We start from the raw sequence: 20984 nt of genomic DNA on the forward strand, positions 1-20984 counted from the left end.
TAGTACCTGCAACTTTGCCCAGGGGGTCCGTAGTATCTGCAACTTTACCCAGGGGATCAGTAGTATCTGCAACTCTACCCAGGGGGTCAGTAGTCAGTAGTACCTGCAACTCTACCCAGGGGGTCGGTAGTATCTGCAACTCTACCCAGGGGGTCGGTAGTATCTGCAACTCTACCGCGGGGATCAGTAGTATCTGCAACTCTACCCAGGGGGTCAGTAGTACCTGCAACTCTACCCAGGGGGTCGGTAGTACCTGCAACTCTACCCAGGGGGTCGGTAGTATCTGCAACTCTACCGCGGGGGTCCGTAGTATCTGCAACTCTGTACTGGGAGGTTTATTACCTGCAACTCTGCATTCAGGGGTCTTCAGAATCTTCAGCTCTGGGGTGGGATGGCATCTGTCGGCTCTGTAGGGGGGGGCAGCTCAGTATGGACGGGATAGTACTTGTAACCACCGGGGTGGGGTGGGGGAGGGTGGGGTTAGTACTTGCAACTCTGTGCCTAGGGAGGATCGTTAGTACCTGCAACTCAATCCCTAGGGGGGTCAGTAGTTCCTGAAACTCTGCATTCAGAATAAATTGCAATACGACCTAGATAGTTTGTTCCTTTATTTACTACGAAATCATACATACAAATTATCTAATTTACATATCATTTGCATATTCCTTTTCATTACCAATCAAGACATGCGAACAGTCTGCAATAACTGCACAAAATATCAAATAAAATGTTAGAAAGTGATTTATTGGTGTGACTGAGAACATTATTTGACTGAATGTGGTGTACTGTTTGTCGTGTTAGTGAGAATGTGACTTAATGACGCAATAACTTTACTAATTCTATTCCTGCGTGAAAATATCATGCACAAATTGAGCAAGTCAAAATCTGATAAGAATAAAAATATTGACTGTTTCTGCTTGACTGATTACTGGTGATACACTTTCTAATTAATAAATGTTAATGTATTAACATATTTGCAAACATACTTTGATAAAATACATAAACAATCTCAACAGAAAACAAGATGTCAGATAATTGATATAAGCACTCCTATGATTAACCCTTTGGATGCCAAACTTTTGATCAAGATTTGAAGCCAATAGCAAATTATGTTTAGTTCAAAGTTACAAAACAAAAATACATTACAGGCAAAATGTTGCATCCAGATTTTGGAATAAAAATGCACTCAAAATATGTACGCTGTATTTGACACACAGTTCACGCGACAATGTAAACAAAAAAACAAGCAGCCTGTTGGCTGAGATAGCTCCGCTGTTAGCAATGCACATTTCAATTAAAGAACAGAAGATATCATTAGAAAATGAACAATATGCATAGTATGTATAGCAATCAGACTTAATATCACTTTTTACCAAAAATGACATAAATATTCATCAAAATTAGAGAATTGAGGATATCATCACAAAATGAACAAATCTGAGAAAGGTCCACATGTAGTAACTATAAATGTAATATCAAAGCAATTGGACTTGCAATTGGACTTGCGGTTTTTAACAAAAAGTCGAAAATATCACTTTTTACCAAAAATTACAAAAATATTCACCAAAATTAGAGAATTGAAGATATCATCACGAAATAAACAAATCTGAGAAAGGTCCACATGTTGCATCTATATATGGAATATCAAAGCAATTGGACTTGCGGTTTTTAACAAGAAGTCAAAAATATAAATTTTTACCAAAAATTACAAAAATATTCACCAAAATTAATTGAATTGAAGATATCATCATGAAATGAACAAATCTAAGAGAGGTCTACCCCAGGTACATACACACTAAGTATCAAAGCATTCAGGCTTGTAGTTTTCAAAAAGAAGTCGAAAAAGTAAAACATTGACACGGACGACGACGGACGACGACGGACGACGGACGCCGACGGACAATCACTCATATGATAAGCTCCGCTCGACAAAGTCAACAGCGGAGCTAAAAATTCTTTGTCAAAGTAGACAACTTTCACAAATCAAAATTTACAGGAATTTGCCTCAACTATTAGAACACAATTATAAAGTTTTTATAATACTAATTTTAAACAAACTTCAAAAACAGACAACTCTGGATGAGGGACTCTTCCACTGATCCACAAGTGTCCTACGGGTGTCTGTTTACAAAAGGTGAAATTGTAACGAAGAAACACTATATATGGATACATCTACAGCTGTAAGTGTGTCTCTCTTGATAACTTCATAAGTGTAGATCTATGACAAGGTACACTCAGTATGGCTATATCTATAATTTCAACAGGAGATCTATTGGTACCACTTCCATAAATCTGAAACACCAGAAACAAATAGAAATCAGTGTTCAATAAATAGTTATTAATTTATTACAATCTAATAGTAGTTAATTAACAGTTTCAGATAAATATATTCACCTCTGTCATGTCATCAGTGATATTCCTGGACTTTTTGCGCCAGATCGATCCTGTTTATACGCCTTAATAATAGTTCCAAAAACTCTGTGTTGTCAATTCTGATTTTACACTGTTGACATAACCAATCAAACACATCATATGCAGTTGTCTTCTTCTCTAGAATCCCTTTTGGTATCAGTCCACCGCCACAGTTATGTTTTAATAATCTCAAGTCATCTGTAAAAAAAATCATTTAATTATTCATCAAATTACTGGTACACACCACTGTGAAGTACAAATACTACTGATTTGTTGTGATGAATGAAATGGTGACTTCAATTAAATCTACTTAATATATGATGAATTTATTCATAATTTAATATTGAATCATGTGCAAAATCTGAAATGAAAACAAAATGTGATTTAAAGATTACCTTCCCCCATATCAGAAGAGACATCAATAAGCATTTGATTGAACTTGTCCTCACCAGAAATTCCTTCATTCTTGGACGAGTCAATGTCTCCTGTCAAACAATAAGAAAAATACATCGGATTACTCAGCTTGGGTCAATGACACATACATATTATAAATACATGTACCACACTGCATCATCACATGACTCAATTTATATTCATGGTACTAACACCACAATAAAAGGTCATAGGTCATATGATGAGAGAAACCAGACAATTTGAAGTTATCACATGCAATCCTGAAATTGATATGGAGAATCTGAAACTGACTTGCAGGAGGCAATGTTCAAGTCACACAAGTCATACTACAAGCAGTAGTTGTATAGGAGTGTAGTGTAATACATATATACCTTCAGTATTTATAGAGACGGTATAACCATCAGATGTGTCATCGTCAACTTGTATCCTATAATAGTATGTAGTCTGAGATTGTAATCCAGGATCCTTGTAAGAACCAGTCTTAGCCTTCACAGTTTTGATTTCAGTCCAGTTAAGTTTATCGTCAGATCTCTCAATAAACCCTGATGTCGCTTTACCCAGGTCCCACTCAATAGATACACAACCAGATTTCACATCTAATTTGGTGATGACAGGTTGGCAATCTTCTCCTGAAAAAAAACAAATACAGAAAATTACAGCAAATAAGATGGATGATAGGTTTATGTAACCAATATACATGTTTATTTTTTATTAACACTGCTGCTAACCAAAATTATATATATATATATAGTTGTTAAAATATAAACAAATAATTAAAATTATTCTTTATATACATAAACATAACTATTGATGAAATGAGCAGAATTCACCATATCATAACTGTCTTTTAAATATAAATATCAATCAAAACAAAATACTAACCTGAAGATTCCCAGAAGGACCAATCAGACATATACATTAGATTCTTATGTAAGCATCGTTTTTTGCGATGTTCAACACAACCATCATCTCTGTCTTTTCCATCAAGTGTAATTTCTGGGTTAACATGTTTACCACATGGACACTTCAAGCATGGCATGTATGACAAACCAGGGTTATATCGCTTGATAAGGTCATTCATGTTGTTTTCCACATATTCTCTTACTTGTGGACCATAGGATGATTGTAACTTCACAGCTCTGCTTCCTGCTGGTTCTGTCTTCACTGTAAGGGTGATGTCAGATTCTCTCTTCGACATGATGAGGATATGCTTCTTTCCAATATCAAACCAGGCATCATTATAGAATAACTTGGCTTCTGGCCACTTCTTGATGCATCTAATGACTAGCTGGTGGAAAAACCCATCAGGTAAATAATTACGAGCAAAGTGGAGGTATAGAGTAGGACCTGATGTACTATGTAAAGGTGACAGTAGACGATTTTCTGGTTCTGATTCAAGAAGGCATGCCATGTAGTATTCGGTGACCTCTGACCCTGATTGTGGGGAACATGGGTAAATGATATCATACAGTTGAAATAGTCGAAGTAGGATGTCTTTATCTTCTAGTCTGTTGTTCTTCTTTAGGACCCATTCTACCAATTCGACATCAAGTTTCCCGTGAGTGGTTAACTTGTCATATAGATTGCAAATCAATTGGTGGAGAACCTCCTTTTGCTCATCAGGGAGTTCTGGTATGTGAGTGATGAAAAGTCTCAACAAGTCAATGAACCACTGTGGACTGATGATGACATCATTACGAAGGTCAGGATCATCTGCAAAGTGTAGGATATCTCGAATGCTGTGGAAAAATTTCAGCACGTCATCAACTTCCTGTTTAGATAAAGACATAGATTCACCAACCTCATAGACCTCAGCCAATTTCATTACTGGGCGTAGATTTTCTTCAACCACCTTTTGATTCAGTAGAAGCTCGAACTGCAACCAGTTAAATGAAACTTCATGACTGAGTTGACAAACAAGCTCCTTTATCTTATCCTTGAGAGACTGCAAAGCATCATTTGGGTTACCTCCTGGTGAAGGTGACTGCAAAGGATCACTTGGGGCACCATCTAGTGAAGGTAACTGCAAAGCATCACTTGGGTTACCAGCTGGTGTAGGTGACCGCAAAGCATCACTTGGGTTACCGGCAGGTGAAGGTGACTGCATAGGATCACTTGGGTTACCGGCAGGTGAAGGTGACTGCAAAAGATCACTTGGGTTACCGGTAGGTGAAGGTGACTGCATCGGTTTGTTGCTGATAGGAATTATTGGCCATGCAATGTGTACAGCAGCTTCCATACTCCTCAAGAAAGTTTCTAGTTCCTCTTTTCGTTGCTCCATCGTTTCCTGAAACATATCATTTGAAAACAAATCATAAATTCATGATATTGTAACACCAGGAACAATTCATGTTTGATTACAAAAAAATGAAGTGTCTGGGCAGACAAATTAGATCCACCCAACAATAGGATTCTTCTATTTGTTACTTACAAGAAATATGTTCACAAACATATAATAAAAGAGTAGTATTAAATCAGAGTAGATGGTGTACTCATGTGATTATACAAAAATGCAGAAGTACACCTTAGATTTGGCGATGAATTGATGTTGTAGGTCTCATTGTGTACAGGGGTGTGTACTTAGTCAAGTACACCACTCAAAAAATTGGGCAAAAAACAATTTGTGTTTTACCAAGTGCTAGTACGTCTTCTTTGACTGTGCTTGATTTTGCCAAAATTCTTGTTGCAAAAAACTTTTTAGGAATTTCCAAAGGCATTGTGGTAACACAATGTGGAAGTGATTTATTTTCGACACAAAAATGGCACAAATTCTTCTTAAAAACTGGTAATTGTCATTTTTTGTAAGGTGAATGGAAAATGGAATGAAGTATTTACCATGGTTCGTGGCTGTAACAGTCACTGTTGACGTGTAGGTTTATGAACAGTTACCATGGTCTATGTATTCAAAAGATATTCATGGTGGTCAATATCCACACTGTATTATATAAATTTGAATGCCGGTATTCAGAAAAGTGACACAATAGTCAAAGACCAGTTATTATGACAGTGAAATTTGGAGCATTTTGGAAGTGATGGGTGCAAAACATGAACACAAAAATAGAAATACCCAAAAGGTTTTGGACTGTCAGTCAAGCAGGGTCGGTATGCACTGTAATTCACTCGCCAAAACAAAGTTTCTACATATGATGAGAAAATTGTACAAGAAATCATTTTAAATAACAGATAATATACATTACCTTTGATATTAAATCAATCTTTGTTCCAATAACAATGACATTTTGCATTATGCTTTTCAGATCTTGGCCTTTTTTAGTTGTATGTGAATGTATTGAATTCATCCATCCATGAATATACTCTGAGAAATACAACAATTTACAAATATGTGATTGAAGCTAATAAGTTGATGAATTTAAGGTTACAAATGTCACAGAAAATAAATAATAGTAAATTAACCAACATCATGCATGTTATGTCCGTGTGTAATTATGAAGCATATACCAGGACATGAGAAAATACAGTTAATTTTGATAACGAAAAAACAGGTAAAGACAATTAAGAAAGACTCCATAAAAATAAACATAGTTGAACTCTGGTGACCTTGTCCTTTGTTATATAATATAATTCCCTTTATCATAGTTTGTTTCAATATAAATATGCAGTGTCATAATTAATTTTGAATACAAACAAGTTTTGGGGTTGAACCAACAGTGGGGAATCAGTCTACCGAATGTCCTTAAAAGATGTAAATATCTTACAAAAACATTGGTGCCTTATTTGTTTAATTATTTTAAGGGACATAATTTCCAGCTTTCTTCAAAGTAATTCAGATATTTTAGTATAAAAACAAATGTCTCATTGAAAAAAATGTGCTGCATTTAGATGTGAATAGATTCATAAAACATGCAAGATAACAGAAAATTTTAGCTGGCTTTAGTACAAGTATTTTGTACAGGTGTCTGTCAAAAATTAATGATTCACTGAGACAAATATGAACTGCCTCATTGTGACTACTGTATTATATGAAAAGTAAAAAAAACCACCCTTTATGAATAGCTATCATGTTGCAAGCTCTGCTTTGTATGCAAATCAACTTAAATAGTTAGTTGGTGTCCAGTGGAGGGAGAAGTCAACAGTACTGTTGCCTCCTGAGAATCTACATCTTCAGACACTGCAATCTTTGAAGTGCGTTTTTAAACTAGTATTATAAAAACTCTATCATTCTGTTCTAATAGCTGAAACATATTCCTGTGAGTTTTCATTTGTCGAATGAACTGTTTGTCAAATACAGAATACATATATTTTAGAATAATTTTCTTTTTAAAATGTAGATGAAATGTTTTGCTTTTAATGTATTTTTTATGTATTGTTTTTGATTTGATAACTTTGAACTAAACAGATTTTCTATTAGCTTCAGATCTTGATCAAAGTTAGGCACCCAGTTCATAGGAGTCCTTATATTGATTTTCTGACATCTTGTTTTCTGTAAAGATTTTATTGGTAGGCTTGCAAATGTGTATCAGACTGTGCAATCCTTCCATGAGTTGGTTTTGAAACCCAGTATGGGATTCTGAGATACATTACCAAGGATATTATTACAAGATAAATCATTTGCTTCATTGAACACATACAACAATGCATATTTCCACTGAGATCAGTGACCTTTGATGTGTATCACCAGTGATCAGTCAAGTAGAAACAGTCAAAATATTTTATTAGATTTTCTCAATTTTTGCATGATATTTTCATACAGGACATCTGTTGTTCAAACTCAGGGAAGACTTTATACTGATGAATAAGGTGACCAAGTTTGATAAAGTTTGGAATAGAATTAGTAAAGTTATTATGCACACAGTAACAATTATTAACGACGACGACAACAACAACGACAACGCCGGACAACATTTTTCCCTTAATATACCTTTCCCTTCCATCTTTGATGGTACGGGCAAGGTAATAATAAAAACATTAATTTTTTACTCTTTTATATTTAGTAAAATATGTGTGAAATATTTGAAACACATAAACAATGAGGTGCATTGTTTCCATTTTGGTTTATCAGTTGGTGAGAGGTTCATCGCTGAATGGTTCTAAGAGTTTTTATTCTGTTAATATGAAATATTCACACTAGATATGTGTAGTTACCCTTCGAAGACTCAATTATTAACAATTTATTGAATATTTATGAAGAAGTTATTTCATCAAAAATATGCATAATATTTGACAGACATGCATCCAAATTACACTCATATAAAAGAAGTGTATTATTCACTTGAACATGTGCTATAATGAAAGCAAGCTTTGATCTATGTAGGTCAGACTTTCTCTTTGCCAATCTCTTCAACAACAAGTGGATAGAGTTCTGAAAATGTGCTATAATGAAAGCAAGTTTTGATCCATGTAGGTCAGACTTTCTCTTTGCCCATCTGTTCAACAACAAGTGGATAGAGTTCTGAAAATGTTCTATAATGAAAGCAAGCTTTGATCTATGTAGGTCAGACTTTCTCTTTGCCAATCTGTTTCACAACAAGTGGATAGAGTTCTGAAAATGTTCTATAATGAAAGCAAGCTTTGATCTATGTATGTCAGACTTTCTCTTTGCCAATCTGTTTCACAACAAGTGGATAGAGTTCTGACTCTTCAACTGAGTGTATACCGAGCAATGTCACTCGAGTAAACATCCAACTTGCCCTTGTATGATAACCATGATCAGTACTGAAGGGCAACACAACCAAGAACTCCAAATCTGATGGTAAGGCCTGTAATCAGGTCAGTCAAGCACTGTTAATAAAAGGCATGCTTGCACAAGCAGTCTCGTCCCTGACTTATTGACAGTGAATCTCACAATTCTGTGTTAATTAATGTACCGGTAAATACCACAAATGTTGTTTTGAACACATTGCATGCATTTATGGAGTATGTACCAGTGTTCATATCAGGTTCCAGCATAAAGTCCATTCTGGAGTTCATTTCTGCCATAGATTCTATGCAGTTGTGCACAGATCCCATACCAGTGTTCACATGTGGTATGGGTTCCAAGCAAAAATGTATGAAACTTGTTTTGTGAACCCTGTATGCTCATATGCAGGTCCTGGTAAAAACATCACATAAACCAGCCTTGGACCAGAGGTGGCATCTAGAACTCTTGCCATCACATTAACACCACTAATTCACAACCAACTGTTTTGTGAGTATCTGCTAGCTCCAAAATTATAGAGACTGTACTCAAACCCTTGTTAGCTGTTCCTGGCTCTTAAGACATCACAGGAACTGAGATCATTGGAGTACTAAATTACAAACTCTGAACTTTTTTTTTAATGTTTTTTAAATGTTTTTGTGCCAGGACACTGATGACTTTTTTTTGTTAGTGCAGGTACTAGTGCTGACATATAGTGCAGGTACTAGTGCTGACATATAGTGCAGGTGCTAGTGCTGACATATAGTGCAGGTGCTAGTGCTGACATATAGTGCAGGTACTAGTGCTGACATATAGTGCAGGTACTAGTGCTGACATATAGTGCAGGTACTAGTGCTGACATATAGTGCAGGTGCTAGTGCTGACATATAGTGCAGGTACTAGTGCTGACATATAGTGCAGGTACTAGTGCTGACATATAGTGCAGGTACTAGTGCTGACATATAGTGCAGGTACTAGTGCTGACATATAGTGCAGGTACTAGTGCTGACATATAGTGCAGGTACTAGTGCTGACATATAGTGCAGGTACTAGTGCTGACATATAGTGCAGGTACTAGTGCTGACATATAGAACAAGTAGTCACAAACTAGCTGTAGAAACAGGAAGGTACACAAAACCAAAAACACTGATAAAAGACAGATTATGCACCCACTGTAAAGAGATAGAAGATGAATTACATCATTTACTAGAATGTAAACTGTACACAAAACACAGAGATGACATATATAATATCCTTAAAGAAATTAACAGTGATTACCAAAACTTAAACAAAAAAGAACAATTTAAACTTGTACTACAGTCACCAAATACAAACCATCTTATCACTCTCTGCAAATATTTAGTTAAATCTAAACAAGACTAATTCTTTTATTTTGTCATGTTCTTCTATATTTTTTACATATTCTATGCTACACACAGTGATACTTACATATCACAGTATTTTAATATTTCTTATATTATTAATATTTGTCTGTAGTATTCTTGTCGTTCACTAATGTTGAATTGTTCACTAATGTTGAATTCTTTTTAAATCAATTTTTATATTTCATGTACTTTTATTATTTACTTTATTAATCTGAAAACCTAAAAGGAAATGTTAACTCTTTCTTTACGGTATTAATAAAGCATTATTCTATTCTATTCTATTCTATAGTGCAGGTACTAGTGCTGACATATAGTGCAGGTACTAGTGCTGACATATAGTGCAGGTACTAGTGCTGACATATAGTGCATTTTGCCACAGAAGTCATAGTCATGTTCTCTATCAAATGACAATATTAGTGTGCTATCCCCCAAAGTCGCATTCGTTAGTGAATGAATCTCCGTCAGTGGAATTGGCCTTCCCATTGAGTCTGTGGCACACTCACCCAGGGTAGGGGTTGACTTTTTCGATGTTCATTCTGAGGTAGGATTTGAATTTGGGTCTACAGAACGTGAGTCTGATGCGGCAATCGCTATACTACAAGTGAATTCATTTGTCAGCTTAAGTTTGTTTCATTCAGAAAGGTCATGCTACGTTTTATTAGGTTGTCATACCAATGCATACCTACACATACCAATATACTTTGAATGCCAATTTTTTTTTTAAAGTCTGAGATATATTCAAATCAATATCTCACCACAGACAATGATTAGTAAATACCTAAATTCGTACCTCTCACAGTCTTCTTTTTCTTCTTCTTCTTCTTCTTTTTCCCACCATCACCTTCAAATTCATCAGGGACTACATCATCAAGTTTAAGAGACAAATCAACTACGAGAATATAAACTCCCAGCATGGCCATGAACATCTAGAAAGTAATTCAAAATATATTGTATAAATTAATATAAAGACGTACGTCAGTATAAATGTTGTATTGAAATGAAATCTATCCATTTTGAATTCCATTCAATGAGAATCACATGATTCATGAAATAAATTGCTATCATGGTAGACTATATACACTACATGATATGATGTCGGATATAGGAATATAAATGTGTAATTTGGATTATACATTTTACTACGAATACAGCTATTGTCTGAAGGAAGGATAAATATTTTTGTAAAAATAATTAATAAAAAATATAATGACTGACCTGATGAGACATTTCATAAACTTGTTGTCCTGCAAAATCTAGCAGGGTGACATCAAAGTCTACTGCATCTGTGTTTTCTACTCGTCTTATACGTTCATCAATACGTCTTAGCTTTTTAGCTGTTGGGCCATCAGTAGATTCTTGCTGACTCTCTTCTCTATCTATAGGAGCCGTGATCGTCCGTGATGTGCTTCGAGTAGTATGAATACCTTTATTTTCGGATTTATCACTACGTGCTAGATTGATAAGAGGAATATACCAAACATGCAAATTATGTGATATGTAATGATCAGAGCAAGCAAATCGAAGAAATCACACATTTTTAGTAAATTAAATGCAAATTAGTGAGTGTGTGAAGGAACTAATTGGTGTTCATCTCAGACCATTTTGCTAGTATTCTTTCTTATCATAAAGCTTGCATTTAGTTGGTTTTGCATTTTTTCTCATTTCAGTTTATACAATCAAGTCTTAAGCATCCACTCATTCTGTAAATGCTGATTATATACTTACATTCCTATCATGGTATCTTCACTATAACAATTAGATTAATTAGCAAATATACCAGCGTAGTCTGTTCATACACTAAAATAGCCACAATTCAGCCATTTTTGTGTCTGAACAATGACATTAAATGTGCCTATTATGTGAGGTATATGTGTAAATTGTAAATGTGATTGGAATATACATGTCTATGTGCTTATATGCACACACACATATTACTGTTATCTCTGTCAAAAGTAACAGTTATGTACAATTGCATATAACTGGTAGCATTATAGAGTATTAGCTATTTCCCGATGTTACTATGATTTGTTCTTGTGTGTGTAATGTTGTATTGATATGTAAACATACAATATTAGCATAATATCAGTATGTACTTAATTGTGTTGTATTGATATGTAAACATACAATATTAGCATAATATCAGTAGGTACTTAATTGTGTTGTATTGATATGTAAACATACAATATTAGCATAATATTAGTATGTACTTAATTGAGTCATGAATAAGTGAAATGTACAGATGCAATATACAGTAAACATACACAAATACGTACCTGTATGTTCAATTGTCCAGTTGTCTAGATCTAAAACAAACATATCACCGCCTACTGTACTGTCATAGTGTTCATCAAATGGCTCGCCAGCTAGGTTCATTTTTGTGGCTGTTTTTCCAGCATGACAAGCTCCAGCCATAGCCACATAAGAACGGACCACTACAAAATAAACATGGTAGATTATATAGTTGTTGCTATGGCAACTGCAATTGTTATCAACTTGATACAAACCATATATATACCTAAAAATTGCACTGGTTGCATGTCTCTACCTGTAACAGTGCTGCAGATAGAACAGTTATGCATATTCAAAAGGTTAATAACCATATATGGTCCTCTAATATGTTAGTTACATCTCTTGACAAATATCTTTAATATTTTACTGGTAGCATATTCATTTTTGTAACATTTCTCATGAAATTACAGTTATACATATTAATGTTGAAAACCAAGAATAAGTTAATGATGAGATGTTTACAGAAACTTTTCAACTGTATTCTAGATAGTGGAAAATTTCCTGCAACCTTGAAATCTACGATTCTTGTTCCACTACACAAATCAGGCGACAAATTAAATCTTGGTAATTATAGAGCTATTGCATTAACAAGTTGTCTCTCAAAACTATTTACTGGCATAATGAATCAAAGATTAACCACATACTTGGAAGAAAATAAATTATTTACCGACATGCAGTTTGGCTTTAGGAAAGACAGGAGAATGACAGACGCAATTTTCCTGTTAAAAACAGCAGTTGAAAAAACAATTTATAATCAAAGAAAGCTTAGAAAGAACTCCCATGTGCTGAGAGTATTGGAGACGCATTAAATATAATTCGAAATTACTTAGCTGAAAACTAATTATGCAAATCAGAAAATGAATATGAACAGATTTGAGTGTAAAACTAATGAGGTCTGCGCAATGTAACAGAAAATCTATGTTTCCAAGTTTAATTGAAATGTGATTAGAACCAAAAAATTATGAATTATTATGCTTATTAGGGAATTAATATGAACAGATTTTTACCCCAAACTAATTAGGTTTGTACATTGTCCTAGAGCATCTTTGTACTAAGTTTCATTGAAATGGAATAATTAGTACTTTAGATATCAGAGTGAAAGCTTAAAATTGGTTAATTATGCAAATTAGGTAATTACTATGTACAGATTTTAATCCACAATTATCCAGGTCTGTCTATTGTCCTACAGCATCCATGTACATTCATTGGTATGTGATGTTTAGTATCTGAGATATCAGAGTGAAAGTTGGTTAATTATGCAAATTGGGTGATTAATATGCACAAATATTTACCGGAAACTAATTGGGTCTGCATAATTCTAGATTCATTGAAATGTGATGATTAGTACTTGAGATAGCTGTGGAAAAGCTGAAAATTAATTAATTATGCAAATTAGGTGATTAATATGCACAAATATCTATCGGAAACAATCAATCTCTGCATAGTCCTTGAGTATGTAAGTACCAAGTTTCATTGAAATGTAATGCTCACTACATATATCAAATGCTGAAAATTAATTAATTATGCAAATTAGGAAATTAATATGTAAGGATATTACCATAAAAACTATCAGGTCTGTGCAGTGTCATATGACATCTATGTACCAAGTTTCATTGAAATGTGATGATTAGTACTTATATCAAATGCTGAAAATTAACTAATTATGCAAATTAGGTAATTAATATGTACTGATATTACCATAAAAACTATCAGGTCTGTGCAGTGTCATATGATATCTATGTACCATGTTTCATTGAAATGTGATGATTAGTACTTGAGATATCAGTAGAAAACCCAAAAATTGACTAATCATTATGCAAATTAGGTAATTAGTATCCACGGATTATTACCAAAAACTAATCAAAACCTAGCATTAGTTCAGAGCATGTATGTACAAAGTTTCATCAAAATCCAATGAGTGGTTGTTTAGATATCAGTGGAACAATCATGGAACAGCTAAAAATCAGCTAATTATCATGCAAATTAGGTAATTAATATGCACGGACTTTTACCAAAAACTAATCAAATCTGCGCATATGTTCAGAGCATCTATGTACCAAGTTTCATCAAAATCCAATGAGTGGTTCTTTAGATATCAGTGGAACAATTATGGAACAGCTAAAAATCAGCTAATTATCATGCAAATTAGGTAATTAATATGCACGGATTTTTACCAAAAACTAATCAAATCTGCGCATATGTTCAGAGCATCTATGTACCAAGTTTCATCAAAATCCAATGAGTGGTTCTTTAGATATCAGTGGAACAGTCATAGAACAGCTAAAAATTAGCTAATTATCATGCAAATTAGGTAATTAACGAGCATGGATTTTTACCAAAACCTAATCAAATCTGCGCATTGGCCCAGAGCATCTATGCACCAAGTTTCTTCAAAAACCGATGTATGGTTCTTGAGATAGCAGTGGAACAGTCGGACACACATACACACACACAGACACACTAACTGCAAAGACTCCCATTATGTGCTTCGCACATGGGAGTCAAAAATCTAGCAGTTTGAAAAAAATTAGTGTAAATAAAATTTTCTGCCAAAAAAAATTCAACAAAATAAAGCTCTAAAATAATCACTAAAAATACAAGATTAAAAGAAAACTCCATCACATGACAAAATGGACAAAACTTTATGGTTGACATGAAAGCAATTTGTATGATGTTTGGAGAGAATTTTTAAAAAAAATATGATTTGAAGAAAACAAGTTAAAAGTAATGATAACAAAATCACTAAAAACAGAAAATTGAAGAAAATGGTACCACATCAACAAGCTACACAGATGACCGGCGTACTTACTTATAAGCTAAATATTAAGTCATCAGACTGAAGATTTTTGAGAAATTGACAAAAATGTCAATTTTTACCTTTTTTTAACCCAATTTGCAGAATTATAGACTGATCTATGAACAAATTTCAATTTCTATCCCACAGGGTACCTTCATACCAAAAGTCAGACCAGTGGTTTTGGATGTAATGCTTAATGCATTAAAGGAAATTCATGATGACTCCAGACCAAATGCTCACTCAAAAAATAAACTTAGAACAATAGAATATTTAAAACAGAGTTTAAATTAGAAAGCTACCTAACTGAACTCCAAAATATTGAACTGTGACAAATTCTGACAAAATTCAGATGGGGAACCACTGCCTCAAAATACAAACAGGCAGACATACTCACACTGCAGTGGAAAAGAGAAGTTGTAATTTCTGTACCAATAACCAGATTGAAAATGAATATCATTTCATAATGACATATTCAAGATACAAGACACAAATTTGAAAAGAATAGCTTATTTGACAGCAGAGAAGAAAGTGCCACACTTTAAAAAAATTGAAAATGAAAACAAATTCATAATGTTATTAAACAACAAATAAATGCCTATCCCTTTTGCACAATATATTAAATTATGTATGGAAATAAGGCAGCAACACCTCCCCTAAATTTATCGCAAGAACATTATTATCATTATCTTATTTCTTTTTTATATTCTTGTTTTTGCTTTTGTTTCAGTCTTTGTTATTATTTTAGTTCTAGACCATTTTATAGTTGTAATTTTGTTATCGTTGATATTTTGAAATAGTACAGTTGTAGTATAGTTATTAGAATTAGTCAATTTATTGTGAGAATTTTGTTAGTTTTACAATGTAAGAAATGTAACCATTTTCATTCAGGATGTTGTGTGTTCTCAATAAATGCCAAATGCAATTATTGTTACTCTGCTTATATGTGTGATAAGCTATGACGTTTAATTTTGACATTACGATAACTCTTTTACATACACGTACTAGCCCCATGGTTATTCTGAGAACTGCAACTTGTAAGCTTTGACTATTATAGCTAATCAAGTTTCTATATATGTGCCACTGTAACAATCATCATATGTGTAGATGCTAAAATACAAGCCACATCCACAGTTGTAGCCTGACATGTAAGCATGGGTGGCGCCCTCACCGGCCGAGTAGCGTCAGACCCCACTTATGCCTGACAAAATAGTGTAAGTCTCATCGGCAAGATCAATACTGCGAATTTGCAAAGTTCACGCCGTCTTGCATAGAGATTCGATGAATATTCATTTTAGTGGTCATGGTAACACCGTGCAGAGGGTGCAACTCACAAGACCTTGTCAGGCTACAACAGACTGTGTCTTTCCTGTGCAGACACTCACTCGTAGCCAGGGAGACAAATCGTGTTTGCATTGTCTGCAAAAATCACAAACAGAAATTTGCCAGCACCTTATCACGCATTATGTCAACAAACAAATAAACTCACTCACTGTCACTAATAATATCAAGAGACCAGATGCCAAGCTCAGATCTTACAGTCTACTTAAAAGTGATATTAGTCCAGCTAAATACCTACAACTGTTAAATAATAGACAAGATATTAGATTACTGTCTCAATTGAGACTTAGTTGTCACAAACTCAAAATAGAAGTAGGCAGATATAAGAGACCTAAAATCCCACTAGAGAACAGCATTTGTGATAAGTGTAGCAGTGACAGTATTGAAGACGAAGTTCATTTATTAACAGACTGTAGCTATTACACTGATGAAAGGGATATTATGTACATTGAATTAACCAAGGAAATCCCCACTTTCCAGTCTGAAAACAATATCAACAAGTTTATTATCCTTATTGATACTAACCATCCTAAACAAATAAGACATGTGACACAGTATCTGAAAGTGTGTTTTGAAAAACACAAACTACATTAATTTTTTACTACCTAATCTTATGTTATTTTAACAGTCTGTTTTTTACTTACCTTACCTTTTATTACTTTCAGCCAAAAATGAATTTGTAATTTCATTATGGTGTAATAAAACTGTATTATTATTATTATTAGTATATGACATTCCTGCAATTTGATTGGTACTGACAACAAATTGTCGGGGGGGGGGGACTACATCGTCAGGCGTGTGTTGGCTTTGGAGCACTGCGGTTGCACTATATTATTTTTTTTAAAAGTGTGGCTTCTAATACAGATTTTAAAGTAATAAGCACAAAATTACATCAACACAAATCAGGTCTGTGCCAGAACACAAACAATTGTGTGTGTATGTACAAAAAGTCATTGGAATAATGGTATTTTGTAAGGTTTCATCAGAAATCTAAATCTAATCTATTTTTTGTGTTTTATTGTAAATTTGATTAGTTAAGATTTCACCATCATAAGGTATTCTAATTATTTTAATTCTGTGTTTTATAGCTATGAAACATTGTGAAAACTTGAGGGATTGTGTTTCAATTTTAATTTTCTATCAAGAAATGATGTTGTAATTTGACCATTCAAGAAATCACTGTAATTTGGGATTCTATTTTTAAAACTATTTTTTCTTTAATTTTTTATTTAGAGCTTGACAGGTATGTGGTTTATGAAACACCTGTGCCAAGATATTTTTTATTTTGATTTATTTGTTGCAACTCCCAGTTGTTGCATAATCCCAGAGATATTATGATTAGAGAAAAGTTCATTGTCATGATATTAATTAATTTTTTACAAAAACAAATCTCAATCTCAATAAATACCATTCACTAAACAAAGGGAAATACAAGAAGTGACCATGGCTAATTTGCAAAGAAAGAAAACTGAAAATAATCTACCAAACTGTAGACCTTTGCAAAAACATCATATCAATCATGTTCAAGTTCAAGAACACAAATCAAAAATGATGACAATAAAAAAAAACATTCCACAGGAACAAATCAAAACAACTGATGGGTACAGTATACTAGAGTCAAATCATTAAGAGAAACTATGATATACAAGAACACAACTGTTTAGGGATGTGACATGAAGAATAATTTTTGATTTAAATACAATTTTTGATTTCACTTACAAATATTGGTAGGTATAAAAGGTTGCTGGAAACACAGGATATATTTTACTTGGCCCTAATTCTAAATTAGAGTTAGACTTTCAACTACAAAAACACTATGCATGTATCAAGTTTTGAGCAAACTGTTGTTATAAAAACATAAAATTCTCTAAGAATTATGTATCAAAATCTAATCAATACTGTAAAATGATTTAACAAGTTTCTAACAAGACTTTGATTGGTAAAGGCACTAACAATTGTTATATTTTATCTTGTGTGACTGGGGTCATGAGAGCTGACCTGAATTGTGTAAATTATAAACATGTCAAATTATTAGAATTAAATTAAAAATATATATTTTATAATACTTTACTAAAAAGGGCATGATTAATCTTTTGTCATTTTTGTTTTTAATATACAGTATGTGCATATGTGAACAGCACCGAGATAGTTGTAACATGAATTGTGGGTCATCCATGTGTTTACATTACTTGGTATTTAAAATAATAGAATATGATTTAATTCATAAATTAATGTTATCTAATATTCTTTTTTCAAATTTGTTCCCATTCAGATACAATTCACATAAACTATGCATGCTTACAAGATTAGCAGATTTCAAAAATACTGTGATTTTATCTCAACATTGACTGTGGATCATTTGATATGGGAGTTATTTTTGAGTTTTGAGAGGACTGAAAGAAAAACAGAATTATATTTGATTCTATTGTCAATTTCGTTCCCTGTTTTGAAAATAAATTATTACACAATATCTGTTTCAGTGTTATAAATTATTTGATGTCTGTAACAACATTTCCCCTGTACTGTGCTGGAATTCTCTATACTCCGATTATTACTGTGTTTACAAACTGGCACATGTCAATATTGTCATCATCAGTTGTTTGACCGAGTTCAAGTCACATTGTGAGCACAGTACTTCTGATCAATGAAATAAAGGTTTGACACTGACCTCATAGTCTCTGTTTTAGGATAATGGTTACAATTCTTGGATTTAAATTGATAAATCTCAGCAACTATAATCCACTCGCCAACGAACGAGTCTAACGCAAACACGTTGATTACACATTCTATATTTTTAGCCCAACATTCGATTCACAATTTTATAAAAAACACATTGTAAAATTCAAAATAACTTTCACTGATATTCAGACTGCCTGTGCATTTCATTTTTGACAATGGCAATAGCTAAAATCAATCCTTGATTAAAATAAAAATTCGGGTTTTCGGTTGGTCACGTGATCATTCGAGACCCCCCCCCCAACGGGTCTTAAATTTTTAAATCTCACTTTTATTTTTTTTTTCGCATTTTGAAAAAAAAATATTTTAATTTGGTCACGTGCTAAAATTTTATTTACTTGTTTACCAGGATTTGTTTACCAGGATTTGTTTATCTATTTGTGTTTACCTTTTCTTTTAAACACTCTATCAAATAGTTTTCTGATTTCCGTCTTGTTGCCCAAAATCCTCACATCTTGTTCTAAAATACCGTCTATGACGTCACAGGAGAACCACTCCAGATTCTTTAGTCTTCTCAAAGACAGGGGTAGATCTATCAATGGGTTGCCAGACAGGGTCAGCCATTTTAGTTGTGAAAGGTTTCCAATGTTATCTGGAATTGTTCTCAGATTGTTGCCATACAGGTCCAGTACTTCTAGTTGTGAAAGGTTTCCAATGTTATCTGGAATTGTTCTCAGATTGTTGTCATGTAACCACAGTACTATCAGGTGACGTAAACAAGAAATATTTTCTGGAATTTCTGAAATATTGTTTCTATTCAGCCATATCTCCACAACATTTCTACGACTTTCATCAAAGACTTCACTCGGAAATTTACGTAATCCACAGTCCTCAGCAAAGTAACACAAACCACGACCTGGCCTCTCTTCCCACTGTGGTGTGTTTGAAGTCATGATATATCAGTGTTGCTATAACAACGACCACAACAACACTAATCACCAATTTCACACATTCCACCTAAAAATAGAACATAATGACGTCATTACTTGCACGTGATCATTACACTGTAGTCTGCCGTTTTGAAGACAACACAACCTGTCAGCTCCGTTCGCAAATACTCTCGAAATCGCGTGTATAAGTTGATATCTGACGTCATACATACATCATTAGGTAAAGTAGAGTTTTCTGATATTTATTAAGCACTCACAATTTATGAATAAAACATATTTTATAAAAAAATTGGAAATTCGTGTCTCAATATGTCCTGTTCAAAATTTCATTTTTTTGCGCATGCGCAGTAGGGTGGTAGGTCCGCTGTGTTGAGAGAACTTCGCCGAATTTCACGAAATTCTCACTATTATCAGATTAAATTTTGTATTTCATAAATACAGAAGCATCTCTGCTAACACTACTTGTAAAGTTTGTTTTCATTTTCACTGAATTCGTTTTATATTCTGCGCTGTTTGAGTTTTATATTACCGTGAGTGCGAACAAGATTTCGCGACGTAAATCTGACAGTGAATTTCATTCCAAAAACGTGGAATATTGTGGTTTGATTGACTTCTTGTTACAATGTATTTACAACAACATAACCTTCGAAACAGCTGTGTCATGACCTAGTCAGAGAAATTTACAAAATAAACGTATTTGCGTTGTAAACATCACTGACAGTTTGACAAGCATTCCAAATATGGTGTCAATAAACACTCACTGATTTATGTACATAGTAGTATCAACTCTGACATGTTTGTGAATATAGTGGTTGTATTTAGAGTAGATCTCGGAGTTTGAAATGTGAATAGGTAATATTGTGAGAGTCAGAATATGTTTACAATATTTTCACACAGATCTATTCATGGGGACACGTCAAATGAACGGCGTTCCAAAACATAGCAATGGAATCTAGAACTTACAACCAAAACTAAGATTGGATAACATCCTTCATCGGGAATGCCCGGTGGGGTTATATTTCATCTGTTGTGGTGGTGATTACTGTCAATAAAAGTGGACTACAGTGTACAGTCCTGAGTGGAAACTG

General features: G+C 33.8%; 1 protein-coding gene and 1 pseudogene across 2 annotated transcripts in view; one reads left to right on the forward strand and one right to left on the reverse strand.

Moving 5' to 3' along the window:
- LOC102810266 (uncharacterized) overlaps positions 1 to 20984 on the forward strand; it is a 152724-nt pseudogene that overhangs the window by 113212 nt on the left and 18528 nt on the right. The gene's annotated exons all lie outside the window — the stretch shown is intronic.
- LOC146729942 (uncharacterized) lies at positions 591 to 19829 on the reverse strand. Its single transcript, XM_085494491.1, has 10 exons — positions 19395 to 19829; positions 12120 to 12278; positions 11062 to 11297; positions 10637 to 10772; positions 6024 to 6142; positions 3709 to 5113; positions 3198 to 3455; positions 2808 to 2897; positions 2395 to 2610; positions 591 to 2292 (listed from the first exon to the last, which is right to left on the reverse strand). The coding sequence occupies exons 2-9, from the start codon at positions 12256 to 12258 to the stop codon at positions 2408 to 2410; spliced, it is 2586 nt and encodes an 861-aa protein (XP_085350617.1). The 5' UTR covers positions 12259 to 12278; positions 19395 to 19829; the 3' UTR covers positions 591 to 2292; positions 2395 to 2407.

The sequence above is a fragment of the Saccoglossus kowalevskii genome, chromosome 20 (genome assembly GCF_978046115.1).
Source record: "Saccoglossus kowalevskii chromosome 20, keSacKowa6.1, whole genome shotgun sequence".
Taxonomy (NCBI): Eukaryota; Metazoa; Hemichordata; class Enteropneusta; family Harrimaniidae; genus Saccoglossus; species Saccoglossus kowalevskii.